General features: G+C 33.5%; 2 protein-coding genes across 2 annotated transcripts in view; both read left to right on the top strand.

The window, feature by feature from the left end:
* LOC126891721 (akirin) overlaps positions 1–7,578 on the top strand; it is a 43,067-nt gene extending 35,489 nt beyond the window's left edge. The window contains exon 4 of the mRNA XM_050660986.1: positions 7,050–7,578. Coding sequence (XP_050516943.1) covers positions 7,050–7,060 — 11 coding nt within the window. The 3' untranslated portion in view covers positions 7,061–7,578. The remainder of the gene's footprint in view (positions 1–7,049) is intronic.
* Positions 7,579–16,718: 9,140 nt separating this feature from the next.
* Positions 16,719–17,291, top strand: LOC126890953 (uncharacterized). The gene has a single exon (XM_050660127.1). The coding sequence runs from the start codon at positions 16,719–16,721 to the stop codon at positions 17,289–17,291; it is 573 nt and encodes a 190-aa protein (XP_050516084.1).
* The last annotated feature ends 1,827 nt before the right edge of the window (positions 17,292–19,118 follow it).

The following is a 19,118-nucleotide window of genomic DNA, read 5'->3' as shown; positions in this document are numbered from 1 at the left end:
AAATTGTTATACTGTTCTCTTGTTAGACCTTACTTGGAATACTGTTGTAGTATTTGGTCACCTTACTATAATGTTTACGCAGAAAAAATTGAAAAGGTCCAAAACAAATTCCTTAGGTTTTTGGGATTTAAAATTAGAGCTATTACTGGGAGTAACAGGTTTTACAGTTATGACGAAATTAGAGCATTTATAAATATCAATACACTGGAAGAACGTCGTTATCACCATGATTTGAAAATTCTATATAGTTTGTTAAATGGTACAACAAATAGTCATTATTTATTGTCTAAGGTTGGTTTTAAAGTTCCTTCATACAGTACTCGAAATGCAGTAGAAACCACTTTTCATGTACCATTTCATCGATGTAATTATGGCCTCAATGAACCTATAACTAGAATGTTACGTCTAGCAAATCAAAATACCGAGAGGCTTAATTTTAGTTCTACACCCAACCAATTTATACGCAACTTACAACAAATTAATATTGCCTCTTAATTGTTTTGTTATGTCCACCTTTACCAGTCTGTTCTTAATTTGTTTTGTATGTAATTTATATTATTTATGTTAACTCTATTTTAACTATTATATTTTATGTGTTATATATATATATATATATATATATATATATATATATATATATATATATATATAAGGTAAACAACCAGTCCTTGCCACTCTACCAATTATTGCCACTGATCCTTAAATTCTAAGAAAATAAGAAAATGACTTGAAATCAAATTACATTTTTTGCAAGTACTAATACCTTATTAAGTTTGGCAACTGTGTACTGTGGTACAATACCCAAGCTTCAGCCATTTTTGTTGTATACCCCTTAGAGTAGTGTTGTGTAAAATTTCTTCCTGATTTTTGTGATTTCTTATGAAAAAATTAAGGTAAGTACATTTTTCTTTTTATTATTCACTTCTGTAAATGATTGTTTTAGAAACTTATTTACACATGTGCTCCTCTTAAATACTCTAAAATACATTTGTTTGCTGTTTAAATTCAGTTAAGGGTACATATTTCCAAAGAAATGTACCTGGCAATGACTGGTCGCAAAATATTTTATGAATACCAGTCATTGCCACAAGTGGCCATTATTGGTTTGGGTTATTTTTAATGCTTTATAATGTGTAAATTTACTATTTAAAATTACGGTGTTGCCACTATTTTTTTTATTGCAAAAACTTTACTTTTACCAATTATTGCCAGTGGTGGCAATCACTGGTTCTAAGTGGCAATCATCGGTTACATTAATATTTGGTATTACAAGTATTTTGTTCATTCCAGAAATGGCACCTAAAAGGAATTATTCGAAAGAGCAATTGGCCAAAGCCCTAGAGGATGTGAAGAAGGGAATCCCAGCAGCTACAGCAGCAAAAATTCATGGAGTTCCTCGTAGTACTTTGAGGCATAAGAGGGATGGAAAGTCACCATTAGTTTGTTCTATGGGCCCTTCTACAATTTTAACCAAAGAAGAGGAATCGGTCTTAGTAAAATGGATTTTACATCTAGCAGAAAGACATTTTCCTGTTTCAAAAGTTGAGCTTTTGGATACAGTTCAGAAAATAATGAATTCTACAGAAAGAGAGAAATCGTTTATTCATAGCCGTCCCACTGACAAATGGTTTCGCTTGTTTTTGAGAAGACATCCAGAAATATCCCAAAGAGTGTCACAGAATTTAACTCCCAGTCGGGAAAATGTAAGTGAATACAATTTGAGACAGTGGTTCAGTGAAATTGAGGAATACTTAAAGTCAACAGATTTGTTTGATATAACAAAAGAACCCAATCGTGTTTTTAATGCCGATGAGAGTGCACTTTATTTATCACCTAAAGCGGGAAAGGTTTTGGCTAAGAAAGGTGATAAAAATATTTATCGCTCTGCTGGAGATGACAAGGAAAATATAACAGTATTGGTAACAGCTAATGCTGCAGGAAAAATCACCCCTCCAATGATTGTGTTAGCATATGAAAGAATTCCATCAGCTATATCACAAAGTATTCCAAAAGATTGGGCTCTGGGAACTTCCGATAATGGATGGATGTGTTCTAGTACATTTTATGAATATATGACCAATATATTTAATCCGTGGCTCATTAGAGAAAATATTAAAAAACCTATTGTATTTTTTGTTGATGGGCATGTTTCTCATCTAACGTTGCATGTGTCCAACTTTTGCAAAGAAAATGGAATAGAACTGATAGCTTTGTATCCTAACTCAACCCATCTGCTACAACCTATGGATATAGCAGTGTTTAGGCCCTTAAAAGTGATATATAAAAATGAAGTTCAAAAGTGGAGAATGGACAATGATGGCAAGAAACTTCAGAAATATCATTTTGGCTATGTTTTTGAAAAGGCACTCAATCAGATAAATGAAGAAATTATTCAGAACGGGTTTAAATCTTCAGGATTATGCCCATTTAATGTTGAAAATGTGCACTTTGAAAAAATTAGTGTAAAAAATGTTAGTGCCAGTTCCACAATTTTTGGGACATCTGAGTCTGATAATAGTGCATGTAAACAATCTGTACAAGCACTTAAGTATTTTGAAGGAAAGCTGGGTGAAGAAACTTTAAATATGTTCAAGGTAACTTTAAATGAAAATCAGGATTGGAAGGGTTCTATTGAGGATAAATCCCTTTTTAACATATGGAAAGAATGGACAATGGAAACACTACCAAAACAAATTAAATGTACCATCCAAAACAATAATAACATATTTCCAACTCACTGCACACCAGTAAAAAATTTCGAACCAAACATCTCTGGCACTCATAGCTCAGATATATTGTCTACTCCTGAACCAAGTACATCACGTGTACACTTGAAGAGTCCATGCAAAGTTCCTACTCCTGAACCAAGTACATCACATGTACACTTGGAGAGTCCATGCAAAGTTCCTACTCCTGAACCAAGTACATCACATGTACACTTGGAGAGTCCATGCAAAGTTCCTACTCCATTTAAGAAAGCACTGTTTTGGCCAGACCCAAAACCTCAGACAAAGAAGAGAAAACTAAAGGAAAAGATTCCATTCGTGGTAACATCAGAAGCTTGGCGTGAATATCACTTGAAGAAAGAAAATGAAAAGAAAAAGAAAGAAGAAGAAAAAAACCAAAGAAAAATTGCAAGAGAGCAAAAACGTCTATTGAAAGAGAAGCCAAAACGGGATATTTCTGATGACGACGGAGAGGATGAAGAGTGGGTCGAGAGTGGTAGCAGCTGTGATGACATAGACTTTTGTGATGACCCTAACAAAGAATTTTGCCCATTGACTGACGGAGAACTTAGTGTGGGAAACTATGTACTTGTGAAATTCCTAGGCGGTAAAAGAAAATCTATAACGTACAGATATGTTTGTATTATCCAAGGCCTTATGGACAATAATGATGTACAGATAATGTCCATGAAATCTGTTAGTGCGGAAAAGAACATTTTTATTTGTGATGAAAAAGACATCTCCTTTGTTAACGAAAATCGTGTTTTAGGCATACTGCCAACCCCTATTATTTTATCCACTGGTGAACGGATCCGTTATGAATTTGCTTTACCAGTGGATGTATTTGAGGCCTAAAACCTGTGGAATTTTTATTAATAAACAAGATTTTTCAGTAAAATGTAGAGTTATTTCTGTATGGCAATGACTGGGTGGCAATAATTGGTATTTTGAAAAATTGTGTGGCAATTATTGGTTTTTAGCTTTATATGGTTTTTAGCTTTAACTTTCTTATAGTGGCAATGACTGGTCATTTACCTTATATATATATATATATATATATATATATATATATATATATATATATATATATATATATATATATATATATATATATATGGCTTATATTTAGTATACTAAATTGTTCCAAAATTTGTAAACAATTGTAACTTTATTGGGCTTGTCCCGTGGAAATAAAAAAAACAAAACAAAACAAAAAACAAACATTTTTATATAGAACATTCCTTACGCTAAAGCATAGTTTTAGAAATATTGACGAAAAACGTAAAAAAACTACTAATTTACCGACTTCTCCCCCATCTCCTCCCCAAACCGGATGCTCAAAATGGTATAACTTTTTACTGAACAATATGTGGACCATATAGAACAATTTGGTGTTGAAGGAAAACTTTTAATTTGGATGTCTGGGCTAGGCCTTTTTTTGGACCAATTATACTATACTACCTCCGTAACTTTGGAACCGTTCAGTTTAGAAGGGTTATGCATAGGGCCTTTTTTATTTCAAATTTAATGTAGAACAATTTTGTGTAGAAGGTTGTTCATGCTAAACCGCTTAGTTTTAGAAATATTGATGAAAAACATAAAAAACTACGAATTTGCAGATTTCTCCCCCCTCTCCCCCCCAAACCCGACGCTCAAAATGGTGTGACTTTTTTCTGAACATTATGTGAACCATATAGAATAATTTGGTGTTGGAGGATAACTTTCACTTTGGATGTCTGGGTTTGGGTCTAACTATACCATACTAGAGGTCAAAACCTTGTTTTTCCAATTTATATCTTACTTATTTACTTATTTATTCCTGAGCCTTTCTACTTTTAGGTGTAAGACTGGTGGAGTTTAGATTGGCATTGTAGTCTCCATGCTTTCTGATCTTGTGTTAGGTTTCTGGCACTTTCCAATGTCAATCCTTTCTTCTTGACTTCTTTCCTGATTTCATCTACCCACATAACTCTTGTTTTTCCCCTGCACTCTCGTTTTGTTAGTCTCTCGTTTGACATTCTACACATGTGCCCGAACCATCTAAGTTGCCCCTCTACTTTTTTTTTCATTGATTAGTTCTAGTTTTAGGTTTTGTCTGATTGTTTCGTTTCATATTTTGTCTGTCCTATTTTGTTTGCTTTTTTCTTCAGGAACCTCATTTCCATAGCTTTGACTCTCGATTTTTGTCTTCCCGTCAATGTCCGTGTCTCGCTGCTATACATGATTGTTGGTCTAACTACTGATCTAAAGACTGCCATTTTTTACTTTCTCCGGTATCTCTTTTTTCCCCAAAAAATGTTGTTTTCATAGCGTTAAATAAGCTTCCTGTTCGTCACATTCTGTTGTTTATTTCCATGTCTTGTTTACCATTTGATTCAATTATTACTTCTAGGTATTTAAAATATTCCACTTGCTCTAGTTGTTTCCCATCTAATTCCATTGCGTGTGTCTTTCTCATATTTGAAATTATCATTGTTTTAGTTTTCTCTGTATTAATTTTCATATTTATGTTTGATTGTTCTGTAAGTCTTCTCGGTTTTCTGCTATCAATAACATGTCGTCTGCAAATACTAGCTCAGATAGTTGAGTCTGTTTCATTTGTCAGTATCCTAATGTTAGATTTATCATTCTTCTCTTGACTTTCTTTATTGGTTCATCCAGTACTACTTACAGTACTGTGCGAATTAATGTGAACAAACAGAATTAATTTGTAAATATGATTTATTTAGGCCAAAGGTAAATTTAGGTACACTTACATGAGATTTTTTCATTAATTCGTATTTAATATGTCCCCCTTTTACTTTTATGACTTCCTGGAGTCTTCTAGGCATGGAATCCACAAGTTTTTTGCAATTGTTTGTGATTGCTTCATCTCTAAACCACACCTTAATCACTGCTTCCACCAGTTTTGTTTTTGTCATACAGTCAAATTTTTGCAGTTTAGCCTTACATATTGCCCACAAATTTTCAATAGGATTAAGGTCAGGTGAATTCCCAGGCCAATCAAGAAGAGGGTTTATTATCCTTGAAATATTTCATCATAACCTTCGATACATGGCATGGAGCTGAATCTTGTTGAAAAATTGCAGTCCCTTCTGCCTGTACTTTGTCTAGATCTATAGCTAAGCGTTGGTCTAGCATGGCTTTGTACTTTTCACTGTTATCATACCTTCAATAGGAATAAGAGTGCCAGTTCTTGAGTATTAAAAACAGCCCCAGAACATTTTTTTGGTGGGATGTTTAACTGTTTGGTTAATATGGCTAGCTGAAAGTGACTCATTATCTGCCTTTCATACGAATTTTGATTGTGGCCCTGCACTAGGAAGTGGGTCTCATCAGAAAATAACACTTTTCTCCAATCTTCTGCACTCCAATGAGCGTATTTTTTTGCCCAATTAGTCTTTTTTCATCATAGGCGCTGTCAGAAGTTGTTTCTTCTGCGGTCTCACGGCTCTTCTCCCTCCTTCTAAGAGACGTCTGCATACTTTTGAGTCGTGAATTTTTATTCCAGCCTTTTCTAAATCTTGCTGGAGGTCATAACTTGTTTTTCTGGGATGAAGTTTGCTATCGCTCAAAAGAAAGGCTTCATTTTGAGGAGTTGTCTTCCGTTTTCTTCCACATTTTCCTTTCCTCTGCACTTCAACTGACCCTGTTTCCTTGTTTGTTTACTGCACCCAAACTTACACAACACTTCTTTGCAATGTCCCTCTGAGTCATTGGTGTATGCTCACCAAGTGTTATGATCCTTTCTTTTTTCCTAGTAGTGATATCCATATTAAAAAGTTAAACCTGATTGCACAGTTTTCACAAAATCAATGAAAATAACACCAACTTGCACATAACCTGAGATACAACAAAATATAATAATGGTATAAAACACAAAGCACGTGTTTTGAACAATATACTAATAAGGTTTTGAGGTTATGTTGTTTTTTGGACAAAACAGCTGACAGAATAGGCACAGCAGGTGTGCCCACTTATGAAAACTGAATTTCGATCTCTGTTCACATTAATTCGCACAATACTGTATATCTCATTAATTCAAATTTTCTGAAATTTGGTCCGCCATATTTGCCGTCAAAGTCGAAAACCTTATAGTACACATTCATGTCCAAATTGATATATCGTTAGACTTTTGGCCAAGTTTTCTACAATTTGTCCCACTATGCACTCGCCAGCAAGAGGGTCAGACAAGTCCTAAGTTCAGAGCATCTATCTTGAAGATCACATAGATTTGGGACTAAATTCGAAATGTTTTTGTATACCGATAGTTGAATTTTACCAATTATATATGTTTAATGTGTAATATTTGCTTTTTTTCAGACCTATCGTAAGACGTGACGAAGTTTTCCAAGTCCGTATAGCACTAATGCTCTAGCCACTCTATACATTTATTTAAATATCGTTTATACACATACGTTCACATTACATTAATGACGAATACAAGAAAACCGTATATATTTGCCAGTCGCAAGATGCCTTAGAAATTTATATATGTATGTATGAACATAATTATAATCCTTACATTCTTGCAGACAGACAAATTTTGTATATATATACTTAATATACCATCATTTTTGTAATACTTTAGGTTGATACGCATATTATACTTGTTATTTTTCTTGTACATATGTCTTTTGATTTGCGTATGGCTCGAGATTTTTTATGTCATAGTGATCGTTTAGACAGTTAGTTTGGCGCGAAGCAAAAAATATTCTTACAGAACTAGCCGGGCACGTTTTCTCGAACAAGATGCATTCCTGACGCTAGGCCAAATGGCGGGTAACGAGACCCAAGAACGCCTATATATGATTCTGTATTTGATTTTCTATAATAAATATTGTTCCGACGATATCGTCTTTTTATTTATCATAATTTAGCATTCAAAATGTAGGTAAGTTAATAAAAATAAAGTTCAGAAATGACAATACACTTCCAGACGTGTTTTAACTGCAAAATAAGTGCTTAACATTAAACTAGATGTAATATTTATCGTTTTACTAGTCATTTCCATTCAATTAGTAAAATAAAAAAGTTCTGCTAATAACCTTTCATACTTAATTACAAGTTAATAAGTTATGTAGCTTTTTTTCCATTGGTGTATAAACTCTATGTTCTCTTCTTATTGTGTCATCTCCTTTTGAAGGTTGGCAATCTCTTCAGGTGTTTCAACCACCAGTTCTGGCGACTAATCTTTTGCCCTGTACATTACCTTCCAATATGATTCAGAGTTCAGAGTATATAATTCATATCTTTCACCTCAACACAGGACCAACTGTTCCTCTCTTTGATCATGCTTAGCAATTCTTTTTGTTATGCACCTAAGTACCCCATTATTGGTAACTTTTTGCCATGTCATTAACAGCATTCATGAGTATATACAGTACCTGGCCAAATTATTAGGCCATGCAAGGAAAAATTTACTATATGAAGTTATTTCCCTCATGATTATGAATATATTTGAAAAAATATTGTTTTATTCCTTTTCTGTGGATATTAACTCTTGGGGTGCGTATCCATTAGGTTCGCTACTCAGCGCTCCCTGTAACTTTAAGGCGTGTTTATTTTTTGTGCATATTAACTTTAAGGTGCGTATCCATTAGGTTTGCTGCTCCGCGCTCCCTGCAACTGCTCCAATCGATACGACATGCGCTCATTTACAGATAAAGGTGCGTATCTATTAGGTTCGCGCTCCAATCGGTGGCGATTTATATGTAGAGGAGCGCATGCCGTATCGATTGGAGCAGTTGCAGGGAGCGCGGAGCAGCAAACCTAATGGATACGCACCTTAAAGTTAATATCCACAAAAAAAGGAACACAACAGTATTTTTTTCAAATATGTTCATAATCATGAGAAAAATAACTTCATAACATAGTAAATTTTTCCTTATTTGGCCTAATAATTTGGCCAGGTACTGTATACACCTCGAAAGGTATCTATCTATTCTTTTTTCTGTTTCATTGTCCAACTTTCACGCCCATACAGCAAAACAGAAAACATCTGATCATTCAGATTATGAGCTCTAGACTAAGATCTGATCTTGTAAAAAATGTTTTCATGTTCATGACTGTTTTCCTCGCTCTTTCGATTTGTGATAATTTCTTTTTTTTTTTTTTGGGTAACACTGGCTGTTGATATTTGCTCCCAAATATTTTATAGAAGTTATCTGTTCTATTATTTGTCCCTTGTCATACACATGTATATTTATTGGTATCATTGAAGATACTAGAATTTTAGTTTTTGGAAACGTTTAGATTTAAATCAAACATTTTGCTGTGAGTAACTACTGAATTTACTATATTTTGTAGTTTTTGTACATTGCTATTAGCACGGTATCATCTGCTTACCTGATGTCGATAGTACTCATTAATTTTGATCCCACCTTCAACCTCTTTTAACGCTTCTCTGAATGCAGATTAAATAATAGCGGTGATAAGATGCAACCCTGTCGCACTCCTTTTTCATGACTTTTCCTGCCGTATTTAAATTTGTTTGGGGGCACAATTGTATTTAGTGATAATAAAGACATTTATCTTTAAGCAGGAAAAAAGCCGCCATAAGTGATATTTCCTGTTTCATTTCTATATCTTGATAGGTTTGATGTAAACATACATATTCTTCAGATTTTCTGTTATAGGTACTACTAAGTACAAACAGAATTAAAAAGTCCCATGGTTATTTTGTTGAAAATGATAAAATATAATATAAAATATATGCAAAACTACGAAGATTATCAAAAAAAAAGATGATTTTTGTGTTATTGATGACACTGTTTATAAATTTTGATCAGTAGCCAAAGTACAGATTGTCATGATGGTCGCCAACATCCGAGAAACGGATATGCACTACAAGAAGAAGAAGAAGAGGCCAAATTCAGTTATTAGTGCAACATATATTATAAAGCACTTTAAAATAATTGCTGATGCAAACATACAAAAACAACAATGTACTGCATTTCATCACATGTATGTACACCAGAGAAACAAATGTGAGGTATTTTCCTAACAGCTTGTTGAAGAGTTATTTAAAGCAAGACAAATTTCACAAGGTAGCAAAAATATGTGCTTCACTCTTAATCAGTTTCTCACAAGAGTGAATAATGGTATTTTACACTTTGCAATGAGTATTCCATTGTCTAAAGAATACTAATCAAATAATGAAGTATTGATTTGATTATGAAATGATTGTGTAAGTACAACAGTTGCAGAAATCTCCTGAAAATAAAGATCAAAAGAAATTTGAGCCTGCATTTGTTATCAGTATTTGGCCAGTGTTAGCTTAAAGTTACCTACACAAATAATTTTAATAGTTCAGATAGTTGAGAAAGGCACTCTGCCGAAACAGCTGTAGTCACATAGTTGTAATACATTTTGTGCAAGTATAGAAAACACACGTTTTCAGTGTTTTATTGTTAGATTTAATAGTTCAATATATCGACGGCGGAAAAGCAGGAACTCTTAAATGGCAAGATGATGATTTTACAGGAGACCAAAAAAACCGAATCATTTTTCATTTAGGGCGTATCATATTATGTTTGGTAGTACCGTTTTCTGTAATTTAAAGCCTTCCGGAAATTTTCTCAGCTTTAACCCCTGGTTAATAGGTGCCGCTACACTATTATACCTAAAGCGAAAACTGAAATAACCGAATTATACAAAGTTTTCAGTTACGAGGTCCTGCCTTTCCGCCGTCGATATGTCATTTGTCTTTCTTTCGGAGTAATTTTTTTTGTTCACATATAAAATAGTACTGCTGTTTATTTTTTGCTTCATGCTCGTATATTATAAGTCATGAAATCATGATAATTTTTTATACTAGTAAGTAATTAGATTGTAATGTACTGACTTTCTTAGGTGATCAATTCAGCCTCATTTTTGTTAAATAAAAATCATGTCTTATTGAATTTTAGAATTTACACTGATGTTTTCACTGCTAGAATCTAGTTTTAATACTAACTCCTACATAATCTAGGACAAAAGAACTGAAATATGTTTCATGTGAAGGTAAAGAAAGGATTTTACGTGAGGTATGACCTAAAAGTATCCTTGCAATGCTTAATTCTTGATCATAATGCTTGTGGCATTTTTCGAAGTAATCCCCATTTAATTTAACAAGTCTCCATTGATGCCTTTAAAGGCACGATTCCGACATCGACAGCAGACGGCAACTGCAAGCGGCAGTTACAGTTGTTACCATGACAGACGTATTTACTTTGCATCATTAATTTGTATAATTCTTAGCAACTAACGTTCTGACAATCAGTCTCATACAAATTAATAGTGCAAAGTGACGTCTGTCACGACTGCTGTTTGCAGTTGCCGTCTGCAGTCGATGTCGGAATCGTACCTTAACATGTTCGGTGCCCATGACGCACGAGTGTCGTCACGGCAGTTTCATCGAAGGTATCAACGACGCACGAGTGTCGGCATTAGTACCGTGTTACTAAATGAACAATTTAAGTACGTAGTGTGGCGCTTGTTCAAGATGGGCAACGAACGTGTCAAGTTAATGAAATGTGTATGAAATTTAGTTTTTGTTTTGGCTTTAGTACCATCTTCACAATCTGGAGAATGACTGCATGGTTGTGTAATAACTACTGATATATGAAAGGATATTCTCTTTACCTCGTCTTTCAAGCAAGTTCTGTCTGAAGAGCTAAAAATAGCGAAACATCTGTCACAAAATGGCAAGTGAGAAAAGGTGTGAATATTCCTTTTCGTATATTTTTTACACATCTTCACATTCACACATTACTTCTGTTGCTTTGTGTGTCTCGTAATGATACGCCCGCTATTGATATTAATACTTTCATTTCGATATTGTTGATTTGTTGTTTCGTCTTTCTTGTCTCTGTCCTTGTCTCCTCTGCATATGTTGGAATTGGTCTTATATACTTTCATTTTGCTTTCCGTGGTCAGATATTTGTTTCTCCATATGGTTTCTCGGACGCAACCACTTACTCTTGCTACTTTTGTTGCTTGCCTTGTGGTCTCTGTTCTTATAGACGGAGAGGCAGCGCTGAAAAATCTCTTTGAATTTAGTAAAGCCAAATTTTTCACAGTTGATTACTGTGATTGTGTAGAGAAACATGCTGCGGTCGGTCAAGCGAAACGTAGAACAGGGTTTACTGAGAGGGTATCAAAGTTGCTTTCTTACGAAGGTAATTAAATCCATTTACTAAGGCTGAAAATCAGTACACACATTCTAAATTGAATATAAATAAAAGTTATTATAGTCGGTCAGCTGTATGACGGGACATAGCCGGTCGGTCGGCCCCAATGAATGTACAGGGTTATTCACTACATTTTGACCCCCTTGTAAACTGCTTTATTTACAGAATTAGAAAAAAAAATGTAAAATAAAAAAGTTATTCGATTTTTTGACATATATATCGTACTAGTGACGTCATCCATCTGGGCGTGATGACGTAATCGACTATTTTTTAAATGAGAATAATAGGGGTCGTGTGCTAGCTCATTTGAAAGGTTATTCAATTCTCTATAAATACAGTACTATAAACATTATGATCATTATACAGGGTGTCCAAAATTTTTTTAAATTATTAATTAATTAATTTAATTAAAAAAATTTTTTACACCCTGTATAATTAATCATGTTAATGTTTATATTACTGAATGGGGAATTGAATAACCTTTCAAATGAGCTAGCACTCGACCCCTATTCCCATTTAAAAAAATAGTCGATTACGTCATCACGCCCAAATGGATGACGTCACTAGTACGATATATATGTCAAAAAATCATAATTAAAAAATCGAATAACTTTTGTATTTTACATTTTTTTCTAATTCTGTAAATACAGCAGTTTACAAGGGGGTCAAAATATAGTGAATAACCCTGTACATTCACTGGGGCCGACCGACCGCCTCTGTCCCGTCATACAGCTGACCGACTATAATAACTTTTATTTATATTTAATTTAAAATGTGTGTACTGATTTTTAGCCTTAGTAAATGGATTTAATTACCTTCGTAGGAAAGCAGCTTTGATACCCTCTCAGTAACCCCTGTTCTACGTTTCGTTTGACCGACCGCAGTATGTTTCTCTACACAATCACAGTAATCAACTAGCTTCAGTAAATTCAAAGAGATTTTTCAGCGCTGCCTCTTGGACTATTATATTCCTGTCACTCGTGATCTCTACTCCTAGGTAATTGAATTTCATTACTTGTTCTACAATTTTGCCGCCTATTTTTAGTTTGTATCTACGCGGCTCTTTACTGATCACTATACATTTAGTTTTTTCTACTAATATTCTCTGCTGTGATAAAGAAGGCGTGAAGTTGCCTTTGTAGGTCATCCTCGTTATCAGCAATTAGTACTGCATCATTGGCATAGCATACTATCGTGATTTTATGAGCTCCCATGTGGTATCCATATCGTTTTCTTAGTTCGTGAATTATTTGATTCATGACCATATTGAATAACAATGGGCTGAGCGAGTCTTCTTAGCGGATTCCTCCTTTTAGTTCTATGCGCTCTGTTTCTCCTATTGACATTATAACTCTGGTCCTATTGTTCTTGTTAATTTCATTAATAATTATCTTTATTATCTGATGGTCTGTTTGTTCAGCTTGTAATAAATTTAAGATGCCATTTCGCCTCACCCTGACAAAAGCACTTTTTAAATCTACAAATCACATGTATGCTGGTTTTCCATATTCAATAGACTTTTCTATTATTTGTCTGATAATAAAGTTGAAAAGGTGTATTGTAAATTCTAAAGAACAACAAAGATTTTCTATTAATACTATTCTACACAATGTTCTGAAACATTATCAGTGTGATGTATATTGATTCCGACAATTTAATGATACATAAATACAACCGTTAAGTTTTTTTTACTGAAGTGATTGGAGCTGACCTATTAATTATTAAGGTAACTTATATTAAAGCACTTATTTATATTGTTTAATTGATCTGGACAACGCGAGTTGTCTTTAGGCTAATATCCACGTTTTAATTTTTTAGTATGTTTTGTTGTAAGTAAATAAATGGCTCATTAATTATTGTATAAACTTTGGTCGCAGTTTAATAATAAAAGAGTTTTTAAAAAATTATAATTTTATGTTTTTTGTACCTCATATTAAACTTCTCAGGTCACAACTCCTCAAAGACAAATAAAAAATAATATAATTAGAAATGTAAATCAAGGCATTAAAAATCAAAGAAAGGGAATATAAACCGCAGCCTACTTATTACAAAGACAAAAAAGGAAACACGATATTTGATGACCAAGATTAAGACGATAGAAACAACATTTTGATGAATTGTGAAACAGGGAGTAATAATAACAATGAAGAAAGCATAGATAATGGAAATAAAGACAAAGGCCGGGATAATAAAGAATACAAAGACTTAACAATGAATGACTTAAGAGTACTTAGACTTAACAATGCTGCAACTATAAGACTTTACTTTAGAGCTTAAGGGCCAATTTCTCATATCGAGTTCAACTCCACTTTAACCTGAACTTCTCGTAAACGTCAGTTTAAAGTGAAAATCGTCTTTCTCAATTCGCACGTTCAACCGATGGCAGTTTAAATTTGAACGGTGGAATTCGGCCGTTCAAAGATTTCAGAACTCAGTTCAGATGATTTAATGGACTACGCATGCGTTGTATTAACATAAAACGCTGTCATATAAATATATCCTATTTTATTATATTAAGCCTAACGATAAACGATAACATTATTTTTGTTTCTATAATTATTAAAATGACTATTTGACTATAAATACTTAAATTTAACTTTATTCAAAAACAGCATAAAAAAGGTAGTTCAAAATGGCGACAGTTCTTTACCTTTTGCCATCTATTGGCATTTCTCGAAAGCTGTAGAACGAGCGCTGACATGAACGCGCAATGAGAAATGCATTCCCAACAAAACCGTAGATCACCGGTGAACCTGGTTCAACTGAACCATAGATTACCGCAGGTAAAGTCTATTCGGTAGGGATACACCGGTCACGGATTAATAAAGAAACAAACGAATCAGCAGGTCGATTGTAATATTTTAGGTATACCAGTAACATAAGCGTAGACCTCGGGTGCGTAGAGGGCCAATATCTATTTAATTATTGAATTTTTAGTAATTTTTTGATTAAAATTTAATAAACAGGATAATTTAAGGAAAGATAATAAGATAAATAATAAAATACAATGCACCCTTGTTAGAAATACCTTTCTTAGCAAAAACTTAATACTAACTTAGGAGTAAGAATATGCAAAACACCTGACTAGAACATTTTCCCGAGCAGAGGCGAAGAGACTTCCTTGACTAAAAGAACAATTAGTATTTACCCGCAAGTAATATTTTAAATACGAAAAAATATATAGATTAGTGCCGATTCGATATGCGGTCTACCATCCAATATGCGGTCTACCGCAAACTAATTCGTTATGTGGTCTATCACAGAGTAGTTATTTCGATATGCGGCCACCACTAAATAATGTTAATGCATTCAGTAAATTTTGCATTTACTCGTATATACAGTATACGAGTATATACAGCATACAGTTTATATTAGTAAATAGAGAATTGAATGATCTTTCAAATGAGCTAGCACACGACCCCTATTCTCATTTAAAAAATCATCGATTACTTCATCACGCCCATATGGATGACGTTACTAGTATGACATTTATTGCAAAATATAATTTAAAAATAAAAATCGACCTGTTTCGGTATTTTTTCTTAAATCGCCGGTTTACGAAATAACGAATTTAATCCTTTCATTTGCACTATACTGTATAGTATCAAAATAAAGCTCATTTTTTGACCTATTTTAATTACGGTAACTGTGTTGGCATTGTACTTATTCAAGTGAAAGTACTTAATTACCCAAATAGGTGCAAAACCAAATTAGATAAAGTATGACAAAGTAATGCAATTTTAATAGGTAATTTAACTTACTGGGTCGACAAACAAATCAGGAATGCTATAAGAAACTATAAGGACATTACATTTGTTATCTTCCAGTTGAATTTATTCTGTCGAATTGGTAACGTCTTCTATTGTTAATTTTGTGAGAATCTGTTCATGCTGTTTAACCGAAAATTCCAAGACGTGTTTTAGACGTAGATGCTCTAATTTGTAAGCCACATAAGTACTTTATTGCGGAAAAAAACAATGGTGATCCTTTAAAATCGGTAACGTTTGTACAACAACGCGTGTGCGATGCTTTAGGAATTAGCGAATCAAAATTAAGATCTACAGTTAAAAACGAGAATAGGGCTTTTCATTCACAGTCATTTGTTTCGAGCTTCTGTCAGGTATAACATAATATTAATATATCTACGTCATACGTTATTGGTATTGCCAATGATACAAACCAAAGACGTATGACGTAGATATATTAATATTATGTGACACATGACAGAAGCTCGAAACAAATGACAATCGATGAAAAGCCTTATAGTGAAGTGCCGGAAAACGATCACCACCATACTCGCCTTTCATTAAAAACGAACGATATGTTCGAAGGACGAAAATTTCAAATTCGTAATATCATATATCAAATGCGTGCAAATAAGGAACATGTGACTTTAGAGACTTTAGATACAATTTTACTTAAGTTAAAAGAGAGGAAATTTGGTGACATCGGCAGAACAAGTTTATGGCAAGTCCTACATAACATAGGATTCAAATTGAAAAAAGAGGATAACAGAAAAGCGGTTTGTGAAAGAAGTTCTGTTGTACACAAGAGAATTTAGTTTCTGAGAAAATATAATATATTTAAAGAAGAAGGGTCAACTTTTGTATATTTAGACGAAACATGGATATTTTCTAAGGGTGCTACCAAGAGAATATGGCAAGATGACAACATAAAATCGATCAAGCATACTAGTGGAGAAGGGAAGCGACATATAATTCTGCACGCGGGAGGGAAGAAAGGCATTATAGAAGGTGCTGATCTAATATTTTCGTCTACATCAAAAAACAGTGACAAGCATGACAATATGAACACGTAAATGTTTGTGAAATGGTTGCGTGAAAAACTTCTTCGCGGATTAAGTGAGCCCAGCGTAATTATTTTAGACAATGCGCCTTACCATTCAGAAATACTAAACAAAAGTCCAACAAATTCGTGGAATGTAGATATTAAAGAATGGCTAACAAATGAACGCATATCTATTCCACAGCATATATTAAAGTCTGAGTTGTTACGTTTGGCAAAACAACATGCAAAACCAAAAATCTTTGTGGTGGATCAGGTTATTGAAAGTTACGGGCATCAAGTTTTACGTCTTCCACCATACCACTGCCAGTTTAATCCTATCGAATATATATGGGGAACAGCAAAACAATATTACGACAACCATATTGGGCCTAATGGGTATACAGACGAAGCGGTTTGGGAAACTTGGCGAGAAGCACTTTCAATTGCAACTCCAGAAGTATGGCGGATCTGTATATACAAGTGCGAAAAATTAATTGAGGATTGGTGGATTCGTAAAAATAAAATTAACGAAATAAGCCCAATCATAATAACAATTAACGGTGACGACAGCGATGGCGATGATAGTGTGAACAATAACGACTAAATAATTTTAGTAAAAAAAATTGGTACGTGTATTGACTTAATAATATACACAATGTAGCATTTTACTTAAATATTTGATGTTTACATAATGCCCTGCTGTAGGATTTCCGGATCCTTTTCAAGGCGTGTTCTTTCTAATAGGTGTGATTTGTTTGAAATCGAAACTATTTGTAGATATTGTAGGTACATACGTAATACTATAATATTGTTTTTAATAATTTTTATTTACGGGAAAAATATCCCATTATACATATAAACTATAAAATATACATAACTAACATAGAAAACATGCGATCTGATAAAAGAATAAAACAAGCTAAAATTAGTTTACAATGTCATATAAATGCTTTTTACACGCGTCAATTGACTTTAATTTAAAAACATCCAACGTCAATATATCACTTAAATTGATTGTGACTTTATATAAAACCATTTTAGAGATTAAATTAAAACATCAACATTACAGCAACGTTTAGCCTTCTACCTTTTATAAGTTACCTATAATTTGTTTTATTTTTATTCTATTGATATTCATGCAACAATTAATATTAGGTATATTGATTTTTGGCTACGGATAATAACCTGTTATAAAGAATCATGAAATTATGTCGTTTAGGCTTCTGATGCTATACAAACACCTAAAATTTAAAATTATTTGATTTATATAAGAACCCCCTCAAATAAAAAATTACTGCGCCCATGTGTAAATAGTCAAACTACAGCGGACCAGTAAATTCGTTCATTTCTTTCTTAATCCGTGACCGGTGTATCCCTACCGAATAGACAATATGAGAAATCGACCCTAAATGAAGTCGAACGATAACCGGTTGAGACTATTAAATTTTGCAAGCACCAAAACCATTACATAGAAGTACAGATTACATAGATAAAAAACTGCTAGAAAGCATAGAAAAACCAAAAAATCAAAACAACTCGGAAAATTCCAAAGAAATCTAAACAAAATGAGAAGAGAGTATCCTAAAACATACGATCTCAATCTTGAACAGTTGGGTTGAATATTTCGACGTGAAAAATAAAAAGGCCTTCATATCGAAGAAGCAGATCTCTCTTTCTCTATTCAATCCTGGGCCCAGAGCACGCCAAATAGAATTCTATTTTGCTGACGTCACAAAATCGAATTTCACAATGCAAGAATCGACGGCTGTTAGAGAACGTGACGTCACTAAAATAGAATTCTATTTGGCGTGCTCCCACTACTGACTAGTGATATAACGAATATTCGTATTCGCGAAATTTATGCGAATGTTTTACGAATATAAATATCCGAAAAAAATATGAAGATAATAAAATATTAGGTTAATAAAATCAAAATCTATTCATTTCTCATCTTTTTTTTATTACGAAAAATTAACTTAACCTCCTATCACATTATCAGCCTTCACTTTATCTTATTTGTTATTATGTGATAAAGCTTAAGAGTAAACAGTAGCGATCAACAGGTAGCAACAAAATATAACGTCGGGAGATAGTATCATAAACTTTGGCAACAGTTGTAGTCTTTGACATTATCTAAGATTAATATTTGGACAATATCATAGTCTCGCTAAATGCAGTGCCGGATTAACCATTAGGCGGCCGCCTAGGGCCCGCGTCCCGCTCAAATGCATTAATTAATATTTAATTATCTAAGCAGTAATTTAAAAAAAATGTAAAATGTTAAATAAATCAAATAGGACTAACTTAGACAAAGAAAAAAGAGAATTATTAATTTATGATTTCCAATCAAACTCAGTTTTTGTTTTGTCTTCTGTCAAATTTGTCACAGAATTCCTAGGTTTTGGTCTTTTTAGTGCTTCGTTGCTTCTCC

Source organism: Diabrotica virgifera, chromosome 9 (genome assembly GCF_917563875.1).
Source record: "Diabrotica virgifera virgifera chromosome 9, PGI_DIABVI_V3a".
NCBI classification, from domain to species: Eukaryota; Metazoa; Arthropoda; class Insecta; order Coleoptera; family Chrysomelidae; genus Diabrotica; species Diabrotica virgifera.
The sequence above is the reverse complement of the archived record's forward strand: the minus strand, read 5'-3'. Positions and strand labels throughout refer to the sequence as shown.